Below are 24,151 nucleotides of genomic sequence, written 5' to 3'. Positions count from 1 at the left end.
CTGCTGTGACCATTAACAAATCATGATCATTTGCAAGACAGATCGTTCAACTCAATTCATTTTATTCGTCCAGCGCTGGTTACTGTTGTAGAGCTGCTGCAAAAGAATAAAAATCATAGCTATCACTAGGGTTAAGAATAATGTCTCATGGTGGTCCAGCGGCAGGATCCCGCGCTCTCATTGATGCATTCAATTCCCGGTCATGGAGCTAACCCAGCCACTGAAGAGTTAACTACGAGTGTTGGTCCCAAACTTGGATAAAATGGGAGGGTTGAGTCAGGAAGGTCATCCAGCATAAAAATCTGCATCAAATCTAATATGTGATCCGCTGTGGTGACCCAGAACAGGGACCAGCCAAAAGAACATCTGGGTCAAGAATAAGATGTTTAGGTATTTTGGTTATTCTTTCAACCAATCCGTATAGATCACCTCTTGAAACATCCAGCAACTCAGAAATCATTCATTTTCAGTGAGTGCTGGTGACATGAGTGACCACTGGTGACTACTGTAGATGTGGGTGCATTTAGACACAACGCTCCCTCCAGAGTGTTTCATTTTAGTGGTAAGAAAAGTGATTTGGAATGCTAGTTGGATGAACAGTATTACTATACAAACTGTAGTAGGAACACCTACCTGGTGACTTCAGATACAGGACAACGATAATATTAGAAGTCAGCAATTTCCTGGACCAAAGAAATACAGCTAATGAAATAAAACAGTCTTTCTGATAGTACGTTAGCACGGCAAATTCTTGTAAATGGGTGTCATGTATCGTGAAACCGTACAAGATCATCCACGCCTGCTGCTGTTTCCAAATTTCATTAAAATTTGTGCTTCTCATTCGAATCAACCCGGGACTGGTGCTGAGAAATCCGACGATACGTTGTTTTCTCCACAGTGCTTCCCATAAAGCAGCTGGAGAGAACAGGAACCTGCAGCTCTTCATCCTCATCCAACAGCTACACTGATGTCGAAGATGTTGGTTCATCAGTATAGAAGAGTACGGTCTTGGCGAGCCGACGATGCCTCGTCAGGCAGTTAAGCTGTCAGTGTGGCTGCTGACAGCAGGCTCTCGGCGTAGCCGTCTCTCGTGCAACGTGCCGGCTCAGAGCCGAGGAACGGTCACCTCGTCTAAATAAGCACCCGCCGTGCAAAAATAAAAAAAGGTTCAATTCAGCGAGGCGACCGTGCCTGCACTCGAAAAAGTGACCCCAAATCTGACACTGTGATTCAGACCCATCCATCATGGCACGCTCGTTCTGCATCATTATGTTGTTTACTGTCTGATGATTGCCTGCACCTTGCTAAGGGGGCAAAAGCAGATTAGATAAATTGCACTCCCATATGGCTGCACAGATCCGGTATCATCTACCGTATCAGGCACTGTTAAATCACCGTGCATAATTCAATAGCCACAGGGGTGTTTGTATCAGCGCTGTGCGACTTTTTGGACAACTGAATACCACGCGTACATTAAGATGCCTTCAGGGCTATTTCAGGATTTCTCTCGCACACAAATGTACACAAAACTGAAAGCAGGGCAAACAAGAATAAAACTGCAAATACTCTGAATTATTCATCAGCTCGGTTCTCGGGGGGTTTAAATTGACCTTGTGTTAAAACGGTGCCCTTCAACTCTCTGCAGAACTCTACAGCTAGTAGGTATAAGAGTGAAAGTGAGCACTACAAATTAAATACATCCACACACTGCTATGCATCTTCATCTGAACAAGACAGCCACAACCAGCAGAGCCATGTTCATCCCTTCATGTTCACATAATCACTGGCTTTCTTAAGAAACGTACATGCTTAGTAGTGTAGAGAGTTCTCTGACCTTCCAAAGGAATTTAGTAGAAAACACATTTGATTTCTTATTTGAAACTGATTGTTAGTGTAAGGAAAAACTTCAAGTACAGGGATACAGATGGATAAATGTGCCCCTTTTCCACCAAAAAGAACCGGGTGCTGGTTCAGAGCTAGCGCTGGTGCTGGTTCAAAGTTGGTTCCACTGGCGATCCTTCTAAGAACCGCCAACGGTTTGCCTTTCCACCGGTTAGAGAGCCGTCACAGAGCCGAGTCTGACGTCACTGTATACGTGTCACGTTTCCCAGCAACGTTAGCGCAGCAGCGGCAAACACAAACACATCAACAATGGCGGATGTTGCTTTACTGTTAATGCTCATGGCTTTGTGAACCTACATTAAACACCCAAACGCGGCGACTCCAACGTGTACGTACAGCTCCATGTAATCTGTATAAACTGAGGTTGTAATCGAGAAAGTACATAACATTATTTTATCATTAACACAGAAAAAAGTTAGCCTTAGCATGTAGCTACCTACTATCATGTGTGCTGATAATGTATCATATCACGGTAAAGTAAAAGTGTATTAAACATTAGTATACTTAAGGTACGTTATCAAATGTGCTAACAGTAGCTCCGCCCACAGCCCCACCCCCAGGCCCTGACACAAGCGGTTCTTAAGTCTAGACCAGCAACGTTTTGGTGTTACTTAAGAACCACTTTTCCTGGTTCAGAGCCGGTGCTTTGGCTGTCGAAAAAGAAAGAACTGGTTCTAAATTAGGCTCCGAACCAGCACTCAAACTGCCTCGGTGGAAAAGGGGCACTGATGAATTCACCAGATAAGACACATTAAGGCACATTACAGCTCCGGTGTGTCGCCCAGTCTCATGGTATGGATATACAAAAAGCCAAAAATAAAAAGGAACAGGAAACTAACCTGACGTAACAAAATACACGATCGACAAGACAGCAGATAAAGTACAATCCTAGAACACCACATTTTGATATGTGGTACTGGAAGGCGCCACATTTGTGCTCATGGTGTTCACAGATTCGATGGTGTGTGTACTGCGGCAGGTGGAAGGATCCCCGAAAGCGTCGAGGTGCGTCGTATCTTCCTGAAGCACGAGATTGCTCTTTTAAACTCCCGCAAGTGAAAACACGTACCTAATTACTTTCCATGAACGCTGTAATCGTGTTTGATGCACATGAATCAAGGAGGACTGAATGGGTGTTGTGATGATATCACATGACACACCATGGGTCAAATCTGAGGTAAATCATCAAACGATCAATAATTCGGGTTATTAAAATTCCAGTTTTCTTAAATGTGAATTGGAGGTTCTGATAAATCCTTGAGGATTGAACAACCTGATGTTCACTGTGTTAAGAAATCACGCTTAGCTTAGGCGCTGCTTTAATCACAGCGTTTGACATTGAGAAAACCATTTCCATGTAATTTTTTCCAACACATACTATGGGTTTTCTCAGGCAGCCACAGGTATAAGCTTGAGAAGCCTGATTCTGTTGTATTATTCCTTCAGAGTTTAATTCTAACCCATGGGTCAAAGAAATGTTTGCTCTCAAGCAGACACTTTAACTGCAAAAACAAAAATTGGGCTGTGACGCAGTTCTCTTCACAGAGCAGCAGGAACATCAGTCACCCAAAGACATCCATCACTGCAGTTTACCCTCATGGCTCGGTCTTTATTTTTATTCTCCAAACTACAACGACAGCATGGTGTAGGAAAAAAAAAAAAGAGAAGTGAAGATGCAGAAAGACTGCGCACTGTGATACTCAAGTTGTGCTCCAGCTCCCTGCTGTGTAGTTAATATTGAGCTGTGTTTCCTACCTACGCTGACTCCAGCTCTGGGTTTTGAGCACGCTACGATTTACACCATCCTGCCTTTTTCTTCATGGCACTGCAGTCCTCGCGCTTGTGTCACGCCGAGTTAATTCAACACACCAGCGAGCCTCATGCAAGTGTTCTCACTTAATTACAGGCCATGTTCAAGTGTGATGCTTGATATCGGGTTAGTCTTCAGCGTGGAGGATGTGACATGCCTGCTGGGGTATTAAACACAGGGAAATGAAAACTGTGGGCTAATTTGAAATGATGCGGCCCGAGGAATCTTTCGTTGCCGCACGCTAAACAAAGCATACAAACCTCACGAATGATGAGAGACAGCAGGAATCTCGACTGACATGTTTGTCAATCACGAATGTGGCAGATAACAGAAAATCGCTGCTGGAATTATGTGTGTTCATAATAACTCTTAGCTCATTTGTCTAAAACGGCCACGCATTAGCAGCATATCTGTTATTGCAGAGAGCGAGGGGGAAATTGGGTCTCCTGCACGTTGGAAAATCGCTCCGAAGAAGCCGGGACGCTTTGTAAAGACGTGAAGATAAGGAACAGCAATATATATTGTAGCATCTTCTGAATGTCTGGGAGGGAAGTCATGTAGAAGAGAAGGAACTGATAAGAGCAGGCTTAAGCTTTTTTTTGTGAAATTGCACATTACGCAAGCAGAAAGATATGCAGGTGAGTTAGTGCTGGGCCTGAGCTTGAGGATAAAACCCCACTGCAGCCTCAGCAGTACAATAACTATCTGAATTAAACACTGTCCATGTGCTGCTGCTTTATTTCGGCTTTCTCGTTTCATACGTAGCATAAATGGCCACAAATGCTTAGTTATTAATAATAATAATAATAATAATAATAATAATAATAATACCAATGACGTACATATGACGGATGTCCCTGGACTAGCAGAAATTTTTTCCTGTACAGTTTTTTATTCATAAATGCTTGACGTGCGAAAGTAAGTTCAACAAACTGAACAAAAAAAATTCTTCTAGTTGTTGTCTTTTGTAAAAGCAATCAAGGATCAGAGAAATGAACGGGAAAAAAGGCAAAACTCCTTCATACTGACAGGTTCTTGTAATTTTACAAAATTAGTACAGGTCTACTTTTTGCAGATTTGGGTCAAAACAAATTGTGTAATGTTTACATTTATGGCATATCGCAGACGCACTTTTCTAGAGCAACTTTTTTTCACATTTCATTTTTATACAACTGAACGTTTAAAGGTTAAGGTCCTTGCTCTTGGTGGACCTGGGATTCAAGCTCACAACCTTCTGATCAGTGTTCCAACAACTCAAACACTAAGCGAACTACATCGCAACATTCATGCAGGCAAAATTGTCTTCTAATCATGTGCCTTTAATCATACAAGGACACACAGTAACTGGTAGGAGTTTAAATCCAAACACTTTTCTGGTGGGGGAAAACAAGAACAAACAGCTCTGCCATTACAAGCTGCATCGCAAATAAAAAAAAAAAAAAAAAAAAAAAAAAAAAAAAAAACACAGAAAACCTCCTGGAAACACTGGATAAGCAGCTCTGAAACTCATGAACTGAAAATCTGAAAACCAAAAACCGTCTGTCAAAACGTGTGCAGTGCTCCGGTGTCACAGTCTGAATAAAATATTTAAAGCCCTCTTCACTTTTAAAGAGAAGCAGATTTGAAAATGCTAAAAAGCTCAAAATCAGGCCCCAATTTCAGATCAGGAAAGCTAGTAGTTTTTAAAAAGATATCCAGTTTAAAGGTCAGCTTCAGCGTGTAACAGGGTTTTCCACTCCATCACACCGACACAGTTCCATATATTTGCTTTCATTCAACATCTTTACTCTTGTTACAATTTCATTAATATTTTCATGCACTGAAACAAGTTTCCAACAAACTGGAGGCACTGTATGTTTTTGAAATCGTTCCTGTTTATTAAAGGTGGGGTGCACGATGTTTGAAAAATGCTTCAGAAAGCTGAGTCGGGCCAACAAACAAAACAAACGTGTAGCCAAAGAGCAGAAAGGGGCGGGTCTTGTCAATATGGGCGGAGAGAGTGTTCGGTGCGCATGTGTGACATTAGCCGAAAGCGATTGAAACATTGACATGGTGGATAAAAACGTTAAGTGAAAAAAGGCTTACGATAAGGCAAGAAGCAGGACCCGTGTTAATATAGGATCAGCTTTCCAGCGCTGGAGAGAACTGAAGGAGCGGGAAGGCCTGCGATGGGACACCGAGGTCGCTTTTTTCCTTCTCGATAGTTGAGTAACACTGGTTTTGCTTTGTTACAGAGAACTAATATATGCCGTCCTTTGCATGATTATGCTTGTGTGTTTATCTGCAATTGTATTGTTCTTCCCTTTAGCTATGATAAAGACACATTTCTTCCCATTATTTACCTGGGCTACGTATGCATATGTGGGCGGGGCTATCAACACAGGGGTGGGACCCATTTGGGTTAGGGGCGTGGTTGTTTTGGTGATTTCAAATGTCGACATTGGCTTTCAAACATCGTGCACCCCACCTTTAAGATTCTAATATTTCTGACCCGGCATCCAAAAAACTGCATGTATCTCCCAAAAAAAAAAAAAAAAAAAAAAAAGTGTTACGATTCTTTTATCCACATAAATAATCCTGTACTTGTACATGCACTAAATTCCATTTGAGTTTGTGAGAAACTTAGAACAGTATCACCCTGGATAATTATGTTTGGCTAAGTGCTAAGTGCTTGATGAGCACGGTGTGTGGACAGAAGGAGTGCTCACGCTCTCACATCCAGAGCTAGGGAGCAAAAATCAATAGTTGCTTGAGCTGACAGTTGTGACAGTACAAAAGAAAGTTGACAATGAAGTGGGGAAGAGAGGATGAAAGGACTCCCTTAGTGTCATTGCCGAGCAGTCTGTAGACATTGTCATGTACAGGGGTTGGTCTATGAAGCTGAAACCCATGGTTTTAGACCATTATAGTTCATTAGTATGGTGTAGGGTCTACTTTTGCCGCCAACGCTGCATCGGTTCGTCTTGGGAATGGCAGTCGTGCACAGCGGTCAGAGGGATTCCTCTTACAGAACAGTGTGTAGATGACTACATGATGCTGGAGGAGGAAAATGTTTCCTGACTCGCGCCGCCAAAACACCCCAAAGTGTCTAAATACCACTCGGATCTAATGACTCTACAGGGCATAGGATATGTTCAGCTTTATTTTCATGTTCATTAAAGCAAGTCTTGCAGTGTGTATTGGTGCATTATCATCCTAATGTACTGCAGTACATTCAGGGTAAAAGGTTTGCACCACTGGGAGCACATAGTCCTCCAAAATGTTTCAGTAGTCTTTGGTAGTGATTGGTCCAGGGAATGGTGCAGCTGATGATGGTGCAGCCAAAAATTATAACCATGATGGTGCAGCCAAAAATTATAACCGATCCACCACTTGGGAACACAACAGTCTGTGTGTTAAGCTTCTTTTGAGCTTTTCTACACCATAACTCTCCCAGATGTTTGAAGGATGTTTCATAATGTCCACAGCTCAAGATTTCTGCTGCTGGCACCATTAAAAATGATATTTGGCATTGGCAAAGTGACCAAATATTTGGCTACAACAAATATCGACCCTGTGGAGCTCCAGACAAACATTTTAGATGGAAATTAATTCTGCAGTAATTGGGCAGATGTGGTTTTATTTTTGTTTCATACACTCTGGTAGTACCCAGACATCCCTTTAAGACAGCTTACACTTGCGTGGACAGTTGATTGTGGCTAGTTTTTAATGGTGGTATGCAGATATTACCCTGGATACCGTGGCTCTCGATGCACCACTAAGACACACACTAACAATTTGTCTTGTTTTTCTGCAATTATGTTGTGAGGATTGTAGTATTTTATGTACAGTTCTGATTGCTCTGCTAATTCAACCTTCACACTCTGTTCGTACATACGGAATGTGAAATAAGTGACGATTAGCCACCAGGACTCACGTATATAGGCGTGAATCCTCCGACACGTCTTCAGTTTCACTGCTTAAAGCCCTGTTGGTTGAAATTAAAGAGAATTTTCTTTAAAAATGCCTCACGCCTCAGAACTTACACTTACATTTACACCAAACTCTCTTTGGAGACTGAACTCAGTGAATGGGGTTAATTTAGATAACTCTGTGTGAGAATGTCCCAATAAAACCCTTCATCTGGTCCAATTAGTTTCCTATACTGTTGCAATCTGCATTGGCAGTGTCACCTTGCCTTTTCTTTGCAGGTTCCTCCCCTTGATGAGGTCGTGTGAAGATAAACAGCTTATCCTGGGGCGAAATATGCTGATTGGGGTATTGTCATTCGCCGTGTCCTTTAGCTCACTCACAGTCAATGCAGTGAAAAAACCTTATCTTATCTTTACTGACTGAATCACGGTAACTAGAAATCTGTATATGAGCAAACAATACAGATTAAAAAAAAATTTCAAAAATTGCAATGCATTGTTGCGTTCGAAATCAGCGGCGCTATTCACAGGAACTACGTTGTGATTCTGTAGCCGAGTACGGTGCATGACAGACAAGCGTTTATCTCAATCAGACCGCATTCATCCTGCAGATATTTTAGCTTTGCCTTGCTCGGTTTATGTAGGCACACGGCTATAAATCCACCACAGGGTTTTGCCTCATGATTGCTAGATGTCCTCACTGATGTACTCCACTGCAGTTACCGGCTATAATTAATGACCCGAGCGAAAAAGCTTAAACATGACAGTGAGATCTGTTCTCCAAATACTAATCCAGCTGTGGTCTCTAAACTGGGGTTGGAGATTTTAAAAAATACCTTTCTTTCTGTTAGCATTATGTGCTGTGGGACTGATCTCTAACTGTCGTAAATCATAAATAATGGATCAATAGCATGTGCCAATTAGGAAGGCTAATCTTCACGTCATTATGGTGAGGTCTGACGTGGAAGGTGTTAATAGTTTATAGGGGGTTTAATTATAGTTGAGGAGATAGACTTGATCTTGTACTCAAACGTGATGGCAACGTGGAAAAAAAAATTCAATCAGGATACTTGGAGATATGAGATATATATATAGTGTTATTTAGGTGGAATGAGGTTTTTTGTACAAAGCTACCAGTGAAAATTAGTTTGGTTTTTTTAAATAGTAATATGATATCTGGAGATGTGGTAGCTTAGAGGTTAAGGTGTTGGACGATTGATCGGAAGGTTGTGAGTTCAAATCCCAGGTCCACCACACTGGGTGCCTGAGCAAGGCCCTTAACCCTATATTGCTCAGCTGTATAAATGAGATAAATGTGAGCAGCTCTGGATAAGCGCATCTGCTAAATGTTGTGAATGTAAATATCCGCATCACCATAAAATGCACAATAATACCCGTACATATATATTAGGGCTGTCGCTTTTTTTTTTTAAAAATCAAGTCCGAACGAATTTCACTCAATTCAATTGAATATGTTCAAAAAAACACTCCCTCAAAAAAAGGCTACAGCAACACAAACTCCTTTCATTATTTTATGAAGCCGCCGTTCTGCTCTTCTGTGCCTCTGGACGACTTTCTGCTTATCTTTGATCGTAACTTTGCCATCGGGGTAAAACCCAGAATATTTTCACACGCTGCTTTGTAGATGATATGGGGTATAAAAAGATAATTGTCCGCTCAAGGCAGCTCCTCTGCTTGCTGTCTTCTTCCATTTTCGTATCATTAGCTTAATTTACCGAAGACACAAGAAGACAAAATGATTTAGGGTGCCCACTGCTGGATGGGATGCTAAACAACAAAATTAAGACCTGTCTAATGCGCTTAGGCTGCACATTAATATTCATCTGGGCAAATTATATGTAGTTATCTGAGCCACTTAAGCAATAACAGAAACTATTTCTTTTGTTCTGATAATAATCATCTTTATAATTATTTTTTCTTCTTAAGTGTGAAGCTTTTACGATAAAATAGTAGGACGTTTTGTAGGAAGTTTATCAAAAGAATTATCCTTGCTGATTTACTGAATGTCAAAGCTGCTTTTTTTATATATACTGTATATATTTAACAAATGCTTTCTTTTTTATTGCTTAAGCTGCAAATTTTAATTATTGTGTGCATTGTTTATTAAATAAGGAGTAATGGGTCTATTATAACAAAAGGTGCCAATAATTTTTTGAGGGCACTGTGTGTGTGTGTGTGTGTGTGTGTATATATATATATATATATATATATATATATATATATATATATATATATATCCCTGAAAAGCTCTGACATTTTGTCTTCATTCTTTATTTACGTGTGAAGAGATTTCAGCCAGTGCATTTAGAGCAGCGGATGAGAGGCTATTTAATACGGGTCCATTGTGTCAGCTTAGTTCACAATAATCACGGCTATTTTAGCGTTCACGTGTCAGAAACATTCAACACCTAAATGGCATGAAGGACATTTTTAATATTTAAGCCTTCTGGATCATGTATCTTGTATCTGTAGATGGTCTTGAATGTGAGGCTCCGTTTTCTTTTACTAGCATGTAAAAACGTTCGGTCTTATGACTGAATGATGTTCTGTGGCGCGCACACACACACACACACACACAGACAGACAGACAGACAGACAGACAGACACACACAGACAGACAGACACACAGACACAAACACACACAGACACACAGACACACACACACACAGACAGACACACACACACAGACAGACACACACACACAGACAGACACACACACACAGACAGACACACACACACAGACAGACACACACACACAGACAGACACACACACACAGACAGACACACACACACACAGACACCCAAAGCTAAATTCTCACACGCAGACATTTTATCGCTTTAAGTCACCACATATCAAGTTCCTACTACTGGATGCTGTAGTAATAATGATTATCACTTGACAACAAATCAGTTTTCTTGCCTCTAAAATGAAAGCATTAGGCATTTGTATATAAAATTCACTTGTGTATATCTGCATCATATCATACGAGATGATGGAGAAACAGTGTGTGTGCTCTTTAGCACAGCTCACATGCTCTATACGGTCTTCACTCGCATCGGTAGTCACTCCATATTTGGACACGTCCACATCTAGTCGCTAACGGTCACTGTCGCAGGAAGTCGCCAGCTCTTGTTGAAAATGAATGACATCCTGTGGCGGTATGTGAGAATGTTGCACGACGGAGTAAAAGGTCATCACACGTTTCCCGGATTCGCGTTTGGACACGAGCAAAGCGTTCTGGTTCCCGTGTGCTGCTTTAAGGTTATTTGTGCTTTCAGAGGCTCAGAAGATGTTCTACCCAGACACAGCAGGGAGATGAAGAGAGAGCGACGTTGATTATTATTCCTCTCCGAGGAGACGGAGGCTAGCAATATCGACACAATATCCACCAGCAAATACATGGCCTAAAGCAATTACTTTCCTTACAGACTAAACAATTACAACAAAAAAAAAAAAAACACCACCCCACAACGATCCGGTTCCACGGTGACGTCTAGTTTTCCCATGATGTATAAAAGCTCATGAGCTGAAACCGTGCCAGTCTGATTGCCCCCAGCAACATGAGCTTAGAATTTGCTGGAGTTTCCTTGCGGATTGAGACGTGTATGTGCTTGCTGAAAACACGCACGACATCCAAGACAATCAGAGATCCTGAGCAGACAAAAACAAAAGCAAGTTCTTGGGTTTTTTTTTTCTTCTTCTTAAAACCAATCATTCATTTCAAGTTAATGCTGAAAGAGGAAACTGGAAAGACCTAAAGTTTAGGTGCTGACATTGCAGAGACCAGAGTAAGCAACCTTTTCAAAAGAAATAAAAAATGTCCACTTAAGCAGGCAACACAAATGACACTGCCCTTGTAATGGCATTGTAAATCGTACATTTCAGGAGAATAACCGTGTTTCTCTGATTATTCACAAAAAATTAAGAAAATTAAAGCATCGTTTTTTGCGACGATGATGAAACGAGTCACCATTTTAAATCCCGTCCTTCTTCATCACCACCGTTTACTTTAACCGGAATTTGTCCTATAAGGAAAATGAAAATTAAGCTTCACGTGAGTTTAGTTGAATCTCTGCCAGGAGAAGATGTGTGTCAATAAAGGGACAAAAAAATAAATAAAATACAGCATGCATACTGTAATTCTCTCTGTGCTACTCAAAATCCATTGTTCGTTTAATTAGCTGTATTCAGACTAACCTTACGGACGTGTCAACACCAGAGCCGGAGCAAATCTGTCTGAATTGCTAACAACTGTGCACAAAAGAAGTGATCATACTTAAACACTTAAAAACCTGTTTTTTTGCTACAGCTTTGCTGAGCAGCTTTCGAACGCACGTCTACTGATATTTAAGTTGTGTCAGTAAATTATGTTGCATTCTGTTAATATCTGATTGATTTAATAGCTGCATTCTGATATACTGAGAGCCCATGTGAGAAGGTAAGGTTCCCTCTGAGGAAAACAGATTTCATATCTGGGCAATGAGCTGATTTGTGTATTCATAATAGGTTCAATATCTAGAGAGAGAGAGAGAGAAAAAGAGAGAGAGAGAGAGAGAGAGAGAGAGAGAGAGAGAGAAAGAGAGAAAGAGAGAAAGAAAGAAGCTACTCCTGTAAATGCATCATTTGAAAATCCCCATATCCTGCTGCACTACATCCATTGGCTGAAGTGCTGGAGGTTATTTGAGAGATTTCTGGATTATTTAGTGTGTCCTAATCTCATTTACAGCATTTAGCAGACATCCTTATCCAGAGCAACTTACATTTTATCTCATTTTTATACAACTGAGCAATTGAGGGTTAAGGGCCTTGCTCAGGGGCCCAGCAGTGGCAGCTTGGTGGACGTAGGAATCGAACTCACAACCTTCTGATTGGTAGCCCAACACCTTAGTTATAGGTTTTATTATCGGTAAAATACATATTTCTAAGTTAGAAGAAACAATTCCTTGCACTTACTTACTAGTCTAATGGGATAATATTGTTATAGGAATCTGACCGGATGATCTGGTGTGAAGTAAATGAGTCTGGGTTATACATGAAGCAAGAGTTTGCGTACATGTACAAATGCTGTGGCCAATAAATAAATAAACAAACAAACAAATAAATAAATAATTCTCTAGAGAGCGTATCAGAACTTATTTTCCTTGTCAGTCAGGTTTCCTGACACAACGACAAGCTCCGTCTTCCTTAAAACTTTCCGCTGTCGTCGTGATTTTTCTCATGGATATTACTAGTCAGTAACGGTCTATAATAGCGTTCGAAGGGCTTAAAGTGCTTATTCAGCTGTAAACTACTTGAATTGGTGAAACTGCAAGCCTAAGATTCTTCTTCATCTCTTTCTGGTACTCCTTCCAGAGAAGACAACGCTGTGATGACGTGCTCATCTCACCTTGAGCCAAATCTGTGGAAAATTTGTTATCATACGAATTTATTTTCTATGATAGCAAAATCTTTTGGTGACTGTACAAAGCTCTAACACACCCCCTTCACAAGCAAAAACTCACCGGGTGCAATATAATTTATTAATCCAGTGAAATTAGGGGCTTTAACGGTAACTGAGTGAAAGAGTAAACTTGACCTGGAGTAATGGCCGTCGTGATGATGCGACCTGCGACGTTTCAGCAGTGGAAAATTCTTCTGTGTGAATCTGATAAGTTGATTACAGGACGTGAGAAATGAGCCACCCATTTCTAGCGAGTTAAAGAGTCGATTATAAACAGCATTGATTTGCACACAAAGAGAGTCAGACAGTTTAATTTAAACCTCTTGCTTATTCAAAGGCGCGTGATCATGAATACAAAAAGCGATCATTTCTGTATCACGCAGCTCGCTCGCACACGGGTCAACATTGAAAGCTAGAGTAAAGAAGGAAGTTTAAATTCAGCAAACATTCTCAGTGTGTTCAAGAGATCTGCTCAGCCCCACCCCGGCCCTCTTTAAACCCAATTACATGCCACACTGGCAGGCTGCAGTGCAGTAGATCAGTCGGGCTGGCGTGCTGGGTACTAACATCACGCAGGCTTATACACTGCATATGTCGTTAGAGTACACACGCTGTTATGTCTGGTGAGAAGTAAAATAATATAAAACAAACACACGCGCACACACGTTACATTAAGCTAGTCCCCTTGTCCGGCCCAATGCACCTATGAACCAAACGATCTTTCCCACGCCAAAGCTTTAAAAATGCAAAGCTGAGCTGCAAAGGGCTGTGTTGTCTAAATTATTCATGAATAAAGCTATTTATATTATAGAAGACTTTCCAATGCTCCTGTTAAAACAACCCACGTTTATATTACGGTGTTGAATCCTCAAATCTGATTGGTTCAAAATAACCAGGTTTATTTTAATATGCACATTCTAATAAAATACTCTTTCTATAGTAACAATATATATGATATGGTTATACTAACATATATATACACACACATATACACACACATGCACAGAAAATATACATACGTATATATTATACCACCATATATGTATGTGTGTATATATATATATATATATATATATATATATATATATATATATATATATATATATATATATATATATATATATATATACACACACACACACACACACACACATACACACACACACATATGTGATATAATAATATGGTACAGTGGTGGAGAAGTTTATTTATGGTATAATCTCACATGTCAGCATTCTGTACCAATCAGTATCAGAAGCATCTCTGATCCCTGACAATCAAAGGATTGTTGGTGCGTTTTTTGTTTGCTTCTTTGTTTGTTTTTGCCTAACTGTGTCAAGAGGGAGAAAAAAATACAATCCGTCATGAGGTATTTGATAACAGGTGTGGTATAAAAAAAAACCTAGATGAAAACCTGATTTGCTAAAAGAATTGATCTGACTCCAGTAACCACATTGACCCGACTAGCCCAATCTAGCATGATAGAGAAACTAAAGAACAGACCGAATTCATCAGCATGGATGGTGCATTGTTACTGTTGAAAGTTCAGCGCTGATCTGACACGACATCCATGCTTATACAAAATAAGGCTTAAAATCATACACCATTTTTCCATTCTCCTTATCAAGCATTACGGCTTCAGCTGTGCTTTTGGTCGAACCTCTGGTACACAGGATATTCCCATCCTTCTGGATTTTTTCCATCACCTGTGTCTGGTAAAAAGCTCATTTTTAGCTCAATCAACATGGGCGAGTCATTTTTTGTAAAATAAAGATTTGATTTAAACTACGTGTTTTTCTTGGTTTGGTGTTAACTTTACTGTATTTTGTTTTATTTCATTATGATTTCTGTTAATCGATGAACAGTTTAGTTATGATATGAATCCAGTCACTGTTGTCTCATTTGTTACATGTATACAATTGCATGTATACATGTAACAAATACATACACCATACATGGGCTTAGAGAAGCCCAGAAAATATAGCACACACGAACCAACATTAAATGTGACGTGTCACATTTAAAAACTACAACCTTTTATTCAGAAAACAAATAGAAATTTGTCATTATTAGCAAAATGCTGAGGTATAAGATGAATAAAAACCACCTTCAGGGTAAACAGAGTGTCACATGACCTTTTTTGTTGATTATTTTCCTCTTGCAGCATTGTGTAGGATTCCTTAAGGAAGAATTTTAACACTACAGTGTTAACAGAGAAACTGGAATAATGGTATACTGCGACTTTACGCTACACCGGCAGGTCAGTGGGTCGCCTTCTGTTTTCAGAGGAAATGGAATTTCGACACTGTTTGTTACAGATCCAAATACACAACACTTACACTGTCACTGCAGTATTTTACAGGAGCTAAAAAGGTGATTTTGTAAGGAGAAAATGAAGGCAGGTTGTGCACAGTGGCTTAGTGGTTAGTCTCTCAAATCTGAGATCGGGGGTTTGATTCCTGTTCCTGTCCTCTGTGTGTGTGTGTGTGTGTGTGTGTGTGTGCGCATATCCTCCATGTGCTTTGGGGGTTATTTCCAGGTACTCTGGTTTCCTCCACTAATCCCAGGACATGCGTTGTCGGCTGCTTGGTGTGAGAAGCAGTGCAGAAAATAGATGGATAGATGTTGAAAACCGATTCATTAATTATGTTGAATTATTATTTCTGTATGCGTAGTTGTGTGACTATAACTGCATCTGCAACTCTGTGCAGTCTTGAGCGAAAAAATGTTGGACAACCCCTTCTTTTTATACAAATATTTTTCGCTCTCTCTCTCTCTCTCTCTCTCACACACACACACACACACACACACACACACATATATGCAACCATGCCACGTTCAAAGTCACTTAAATCACCTTCCCCATTCTGACACTTGGTTTGAACTGCAGCAGATTGTCTTGACCGTGTCTACATGCCTAAATGCATTGAGTTGCTGCCATGTGATTGGCTGATTACAAATTTGCGTTAACAAGCAGTTGGGCAGGTGTACCTAATAAAGTGGCAGGTGAGTGTGAGTGTATGTATGTATGTGTGTGTGTGTGTGTGTGTGTTTCTACATTACTGACTCATATTTCATATTTTAACTACTTTTCAAAACAAAATGGATTGATGACAGTAAAAAAGGTATGAACCAAGTAAGATACCATTTTTCAGAAAGGCAGAGGATAAGAATAAGAAAGAAGAAAAAAAACTTTTTGAAGGCTGCTGGGTTTTTATGTGCATTAAAAAAAGAAGCAAGTGTGACAGTCAAAGTCTCCAGACTAAATGTAGCAGATTCTCCACGTTGCTCGGCAAAACGTATCAGCTCTTTCCTTATAAAACTGTACCTGAGACTATTAAAAAACATGTTACACTAAATATTGACGTAGTTTAGGTTCTTAGATTTCATTAAATCTTTACTCCATGGCATTTCTTTGCATGTGCTAAAGACTTTTGCTGAATGCTGTACATCATATCCAACCCCGAGCTCTGTACATAACGACGTACCACCTCCTCCCACACAATTCATTATAAAGTTGAAATAAAACAAGCGAAGCAGCTAAAAAACACGTGTTTAGTTAGCTATGAGTAAGAAAAAGCAAAGAAAGTTCTAAATTTTTTTTCCCTTTGTTTTCTGACTGTGTGAAAGCGAGACGTTAGTCATTAAAACTTTGTTTGGTGTTTTGTTTTTTTTTTAATTGCACTATATTTTTGGTTAAAGTAGTGCTGTAACAAGCTGATGCAGTTTTATTGCCCTTGTTAGCAAGCTGCTTGTTGAGCACTAGCCCAGGGGGTGTGTTTGGGATGCCAGTGATTTATTTTTTCAACTCTGACCAGTTTGAGGAATTTAATTTGGCTCAGAGTTTAAGCTTCTGTGCCAGTGAGTTGAAGGTTACGCAAATCCCAGAACTGGCAAAAGTCCAAATACGTATTGAACCCTTTAACGCTTATCGGGTCAGTTCTCCGATTATATGGAAAAAAAAACTCCATCTGGAAACATATTAAATATGTTTAAAGTGAAATATTTGTGGCGTTTTTAGCAATTCTGGTGCTAATTCGGTTGTTGGTTCTGTATTTTGTTATTCCCATGAGAAACTGTTTAGCCATCTCAAGTGTTAATGACCAGATTTTGTTTTTACTACCACGTTTTTCCTCATTAAATATTTTCCAGTGCTGTCATCTTGATGAGAATGTCCACTAGACATCATTGAAACAACTAATATTGGCCTTGATTAGTCAGCAATCTGTATTATGAGATGCCGGGAATATGATCATAGTGTCATCTACGGTGTGAGCATTGAAGTTAATACGTCAGTGGAAGCTGATCTATTAGAGCATTAGAGCATAGTGCGATGATGAGGATGAAGAGGTGACAAAGATTAAAAGTCTAAAGCACTGCAGCATCGTTGAAGCAAGAGCTGATTCTCTCTAGCGCCACTATCAACAGGTAGTCATGTAGCATTGTGGGTAAAATAAGAGATGGTTAACCAAAGTGGAAATAGACAAACATGACAATGAAAGGAGCTCTAATTAAAATGTAAAAAAAAATTATTCAGCTCAGAATTTCATTACAAAATAAATCATGAATCCAGTGAAAGACTAAGACTAAAGATAAGATGTTCAATAAGATTTATTGCCCTGTGCATAATAAAATCCATACAAAGAAATTCGCACTTTGCTAGTCTCCATACACAATATGATCAATAATAGAACAATGTATATAATAAAAACATAATACTGATATGAAAATGTGTATAATATAAATATACAGATATACAGACCAACAATCATACAAACTCGACAAAAGAAAAGTTCTGGTTTTTGACTCGATGATATCAGGGACGAATATAATCAAAAATATAAATGTCAGCTTAATTATCCCAATTAGACCTAATCAGACTGTTATTTTTATTAACAACAATCCTGTGGCTTAAATTTTTTTAAACACCCCCCCCCCCCCCCCCAATTAAAAATTAAAAAAAATAATTTTGCTCAAAACTATTAGATGTGTCACTCACACACCTCTCCATCTGATGAGCGTTTAAAAAACAGCAGAGGATAATGATGTGTCTGCTTGAGCTTGTATCGTTAAAATAGATGGTATTAGCATCAAGATAACGACGAAAGCTGTTCCGACACCTCATTCCTGACAAAGACTATAATGAGATTATATGGCGTTAGAAATATTCAGCCGCTATAGCTTTATCAGTGAACTTCTAATGAGTTTGATCTTCCAAGCTCAAGCAGCTATTACCAAACATAATGATATGGCACAATACAGAGCGCAGTCTGCTGTCACTACATCTCCTCGAACAGCTGAAAAGGTTCCCGGCTATGAGGAAAGCACGCATACTTCTTGCCATACCTCACATTCTTTAGTCCGTGACTTACGGAATGTATTAACACGTCCTCCTCTTCGGCATAGCGTTCAAAGCGCATTTGACGTGATGTACTACGGACCTCGGATAGCTGTAAGGTTTTAATCAGTTTGAGACCTGAGCATATCACGGGGAAAACATATGTTAGATAATGGTGTTTAAAGTGCAAAAGTTATTAGTAACCTGTTAGACTGATGGATCGATGAGCAAGATAATAAGCTCAAAGAGAAGCTTTCTTGCTAAAATGTCCTGATGCATAAGCTGAAAATATTTGAAGTACTTCAACCTGTTGGTGTCATTGACACATTGCTGCTTAGCTTGCAGTCTGTGGTGTGTCCAAACAGCTCCTTTAACCTGTAATCACCTAGAATGCATAGTTGTGCTGTGTTAGCATTAATTATTAGGCTCTCAGCTTTAGTGGGTGCACCATTAAGGGAAAAAAATCCACCCTGAGTTATGTGTGTGTTAAATCAGTGTAATTAATGGGATCGGCAGAGTTTTCCTTTGGCAATGAAATTCTACCATCAACGCAATCGTTACTGTTATCTTGTAGATAACAAACTAGCCGAGTCCAGTCGAGACCCTGCCATAATTCAACACCGCTGTGTCCTGCAGCAGCATTGCATTGTGGATCTCCGATCTCTCCAACGCCAGCTGTTTCCATTTTTCATACATTTGATATTATACATCGCTGAGGAATAGTGAGTTTATATTTCTTTATTTATATTTCAGGAGCCAACAGTAAATTCAGATCATTCATTATCAGTTTAGAGATAACCGCTACCTTCTCACAGGAATGATGAAAATACAAGATCAACTGACAAATTAGCAGCAAACTCGCTAAACAGATCACAAAAATTTACATAAAAACATTTTCGTGTCATATTTCAGTAAAGTGTACAGCAGTCAGCAAACCTAAACTTTTTTTTATTCCATTTTAACAATGATTGATCAATATAAGTAAGCAGACTTATAAGTATGGCGTATAAGAAAGAAGTGTGTGTATAGTCAGGATCAAAAATGGTTCCAGTGCTAGACTAAATCAGAATCAACGTCCGTCAGGATCGGATGTGATTAGTATGGGTCAGAATGTGTTCAGTCAGGATCAGATGCGATTAGTATGGGTCAGAATGTGTTCAGTCAGGATCAGATGTGATTAGTAAGGGCAAGGATGTGTTCAGTCAGGATCGGATGTGATTAGTAAGGGCAAGGATGTGTTCAGTCAGGATCCGATGTGATTAGTAAGGGCAAGGATGTGTTCAGTCAGGATCCGATGTGATTAGTAAGGGCAAGGATGTGTTCAGTCAGGATCCGATGTGATTAGTAAGGGCAAGGATGTGTTCAGTCAGGATCCGATGTGATTAGTAAGGGCAAGGATGTGTTCAGTCAGGATCGGATGTGATTAGTAAGGGCAAGGATGTGTTCACTCAGGATCGGATGTGATTAAGGGCAAGGATGCGTTCACTCAGGATCGGATGTGATTAGTACGGGTCAGGATGTGTTCAGTCAGGATCGGATGTGATTAGTAAGGGCAAGGATGTGTTCAGTCAGGATCCGATGTGATTAGTAAGGGCAAGGATGTGTTCAGTCAGGATCGGATGTGATTAGTAAGGGCAAGGATGTGTTCAGTCAGGATCAGGTGTGATCTGAAAAAACGGTGACTACAAAATAAAGTAAAAGACAAATGGCACAATCGCATGACTGTATTGTGAGTGTTATGAAGCTTGTGCTGGTCTGGGTTCAGCTGCACGTCTATAGCGACTGTATTGTGAGTGTTATGAAGCTTGTGCTGGTTTGGGTTCAGCTTCACGTCTATAGCGACTGTATTGTGAGTGTTATGAAGCTCGTGCTGGTCTGGGTTCAGCTGCACGTCTATAGCGACTGTATTGTGAGTGTTATGAAGCTCGTGCTGGTTTGGGTTCAGCTTCACGTCTATAGCGACTGTATTGTGAGTGTTATGAAGCTCGTGCTGGTCTGGGTTCAGCTGCACGTCTATAGCGACTGTATTGTGAGTGTTATGAAGCTCGTGCTGGTTTGGGTTCAGCTTCACGTCTATAGCGACTGTATTGTGAGTGTTATGAAGCTCGTGCTGGTCTGGGTTCAGCTGCACGTCTATAGCGACTGTATTGTGAGTGTTATGAAGCTTGTGCTGGTTTGGGTTCAGCTTCACGTCTATAGCGACTGTATTGTGAGTGTTATGAAGCTCGTGCTGGTGTGGGTTCAGCTGCACGTCTATAGCGACTGTATTGTGAGTGTTATGAAGCTCGTGCTGGTCTGGGTTCAGCTGCACGTCTATAGCGACTGTATTGTGAGTGTTATGAAGCTCGTGCTGGTCTGGGTTCAGCTGCACGTCTATAGCGACTGTATTGTGAGTGTTATGAAGCTCGTGCTGGTCTGGGTTCAGCTGCACGTCTATAGCGACTGTATTGTGAGTGTTATGAAGCTCGTGCTGGTTTGGGTTCAGCTTCACGTCTATAGCGACTGTATTGTGAGTGTTATGAAGCTCGTGCTGGTCTGGGTTCAGCTGCACGTCTATAGCGACTGTATTGTGAGTGTTATGAAGCTTGTGCTGGTTTGGGTTCAGCTTCACGTCTATAGCGACTGTATTGTGAGTGTTATGAAGCTCGTGCTGGTCTGGGTTCAGCTGCACGTCTATAGCGACTGTATTGTGAGTGTTATGAAGCTCGTGCTGGTCTGGGTTCAGCTGCACGTCTATAGCGACTGTATTGTGAGTGTTATGAAGCTCGTGCTGGTTTGGGTTCAGCTTCACGTCTATAGCGACTGTATTGTGAGTGTTATGAAGCTCGTGCTGGTCTGGGTTCAGCTGCACGTCTATAGCGACTGTATTGTGAGTGTTATGAAGCTCGTGCTGGTCTGGGTTCAGCTGCACGTTTAAAGCGACTGTATTGTGAGTGTTATGAAGCTCGTGCTGGTCTGGGTTCAGCTGCACGTCTATAGCGACTGTATTGTGAGTGTTATGAAGCTCGTGCTGGTTTGGGTTCAGCTTCACGTCTATAGCGACTGTATTGTGAGTGTTATGAAGCTCGTGCTGGTCTGGGTTCAGCTGCACGTCTATAGCGACTGTATTGTGAGTGTTATGAAGCTCGTGCTGGTTTGGGTTCAGCTTCACGTCTATAGCGACTGTATTGTGAGTGTTATGAAGCTCGTGCTGGTCTGGGTTCAGCTGCACGTCAATAGCGACTGTATTGTGAGTGTTATGAAGCTCGTGCTGGTCTGGGTTCAGCTGCACGTTTAAAGCGATTGTGCACAACACAAAGCAGGGTGTTAGTAGCGACTCTACATGTGCTGTAGCACTTCCATGTGTGATACTCGGAATGGAGGCCATGCATGATATGCTCTCTAACTGTAGAATGGAAGCACACTAAGCGAACAAGTGCGTGTTGTTTCGGGTTAAAAACACTGCTCACTTTAACACTAAACCGCTTCAAAGTTAGCACAATCAGCGCCTGCAAACGTCTCCCAAATTCAGCCGCTACTTTAGAAGAAACATTAAGTGCAATATAGCAAGGACAACTTTCACTCCAGAATACACACAATACACACACCCGAGCCTCGATTCGGTCAGATCACACCGCACGCGCGCGCGTGTGTGTAGTGTGTGTGTGCAGGGTCAGAGCAGCATGATGAGGGTAAACGGTTTCCTACCTCCTTCTTGATCGGCCTGAAGACAAGCGGGGATGTTCTTCTTCCAACCCGGCATGTTTTCTGCAGCGTGCTTCGCCTTCACAGCCGCCTCAAACACATAATCTCACGCGCGTTTCGGTCTCGACACGAGCTCCGCGCGCGTGCATGTCCCTCCTCACCGAGACTGCAGGCTCTTCCTTTTTCAGCGAGCGCTGTAATTCAACGCCGCGTGCGTCTCGCTCAGCCTCGGTGTGGCGCGAGCTCACAAGGAGGAGGAGGAAAAGGAGGAGGGGTGCGCGAGCCGGTCGGCACTACTATCATTACTACTAAATAACCGGATACATCTCGCGCTTCCTTCCTCACAATCACTGAATTTTGCTACTATGTGGACAACGTTTTCTTTACAGACCCCCGGCCAAGCAAAGCCAAATGACTGCTAAAGGTGTAAACATGCATGCATGCATCTGTACCGGGATGTCAATGGTCTGTTCCGGTGTTGTAGCACAATATGGCCTCATTCATTCATGCATTCATTCATTCATGTATTCACATCATGGTGTAAAGTGTTTTACTATGAATTCTCTGTCTACTTATCATTAAATCACTGCAACATGAAACATTTCTTCTTAATGTAGATGTATACATTCGGTTCTAAAGCCTAAACTGTCTGTGATACTAACTTTGTGAAGCCTGTTTTAAAAAATGAGCATTTTCTGCCTGAAGAGAATGCTAAGCTACAAAATGTTTGGCACCTGCATTTCATAGGAAACATAAACTATTCAGTTCAATTCACATTTATTTGTGTAGCGCCTTTAACAATGGACGTTGTCTCAAAGCAGATTTACAGAACATAAAAAAAAATACAAAAGTTTTATGTTATACAAAGATTAATTTGAAACATGAATTCAAGATTAGTATTAGATTTCTATTTAAATGTTATTGTATTTATATCTAATGATCAAGCCTGAGGTGATTGAGGCGACTGTGGTGAGGTAAAACTGGTGTAGAGGGATGAGGAAGAAACCTTGCGAGGAACCGGACTCCAAAGTGAACCTCGTCTTCCTTTGGGTCGATTGTGTGTTGATGAGGAGGTTGTTGTCTTCGACTACCACATGGAGTTGGCATCTTATCTTAAATGTCTAAAATAATTCATGAAGCAGAGTCCAACTGGAGCTGTTACATCTCTAGATGCCTTAGGATCCTCACATGGTTGGCTTCTTCTCGATGAAGGTCTGAAAACCTCATGTTACAGAAAGACTGAGGTGATTGAGGCGACTGTGGCGAAGAAAAACTGGTGTAGACGGAAGAGGAAGAAACTTTGCAAGGAACCGGACTTCAAAGTGAACCTCGTCTTCATTTGGGTCGATTGTGTATTGATGAGGAGGTTGTTGTTTTCAGTTACCACATGGAGATGGTATCTCCTCTTAAATATCCAAATACTTCATGAAGCAGAGTCCAACTGAAGCTGGTACATGACTAGATGCCTCAGGATCCTCACATGGTTGGACTCTACTCAATTAAGGTCTGAAATCTTCATGATACAGAACACAAGTGGGCCCGGTACAAGCCCTGGATGGGTAGAATCCAGTGATGATGGTTGTGGCATGAGATGGGAATGCATACTGAATAAGATACCAGTCAATCACAGAGCATCATGCACACACATCCACCCCTAGAGAATATTAGCAATCGTATCCACAAAAGATTGTGATTTTCAGTAGTCTCATGCATGACTGCTGCTTGGTTGGAATAAAATCTACACCCACACTGGACCTTTCTCTATAAGATCGCACACCTCTGTATCAGAGAACTCCAGAGGAACCATACTCGGATATGGGAAGAAGTCCACACAGAGTATAACCCAAGTTCGGACGTTTGGAGCTAAATGAAAGAGAATATTTGATAGACACCTACAGAATGCAATTCTGATATTTTACACTCAGTTCTCTGAAACTGCGAACATACTGTCATGCCTGACCTTACAGAAAATTCCCTGTGTGAGCTACACTATGTATCTACAGGGTTATGATACAATTCAAGCTCAACAACAAATATCTCAGCT

General features: G+C 40.8%; 1 protein-coding gene across 1 annotated transcript in view; it reads right to left on the bottom strand.

Moving 5' to 3' along the window:
- The window catches only part of grip1 (glutamate receptor interacting protein 1), a 274,049-nt gene extending 251,697 nt beyond the window's left edge, over positions 1-22,352 (bottom strand). The window contains exon 1 of the mRNA XM_060889680.1: positions 22,111-22,352. Within this exon, the coding sequence (XP_060745663.1) occupies positions 22,111-22,165 (55 nt within the window). The 5' untranslated portion in view covers positions 22,166-22,352. The remainder of the gene's footprint in view (positions 1-22,110) is intronic.
- Positions 22,353-24,151: the final 1,799 nt, after the last annotated feature.

This window comes from Tachysurus vachellii, chromosome 16 (assembly GCF_030014155.1).
Source record: "Tachysurus vachellii isolate PV-2020 chromosome 16, HZAU_Pvac_v1, whole genome shotgun sequence".
Classification (NCBI taxonomy): domain Eukaryota; kingdom Metazoa; phylum Chordata; class Actinopteri; order Siluriformes; family Bagridae; genus Tachysurus; species Tachysurus vachellii.
The sequence above is the reverse complement of the archived record's forward strand: the minus strand, read 5'-3'. Positions and strand labels throughout refer to the sequence as shown.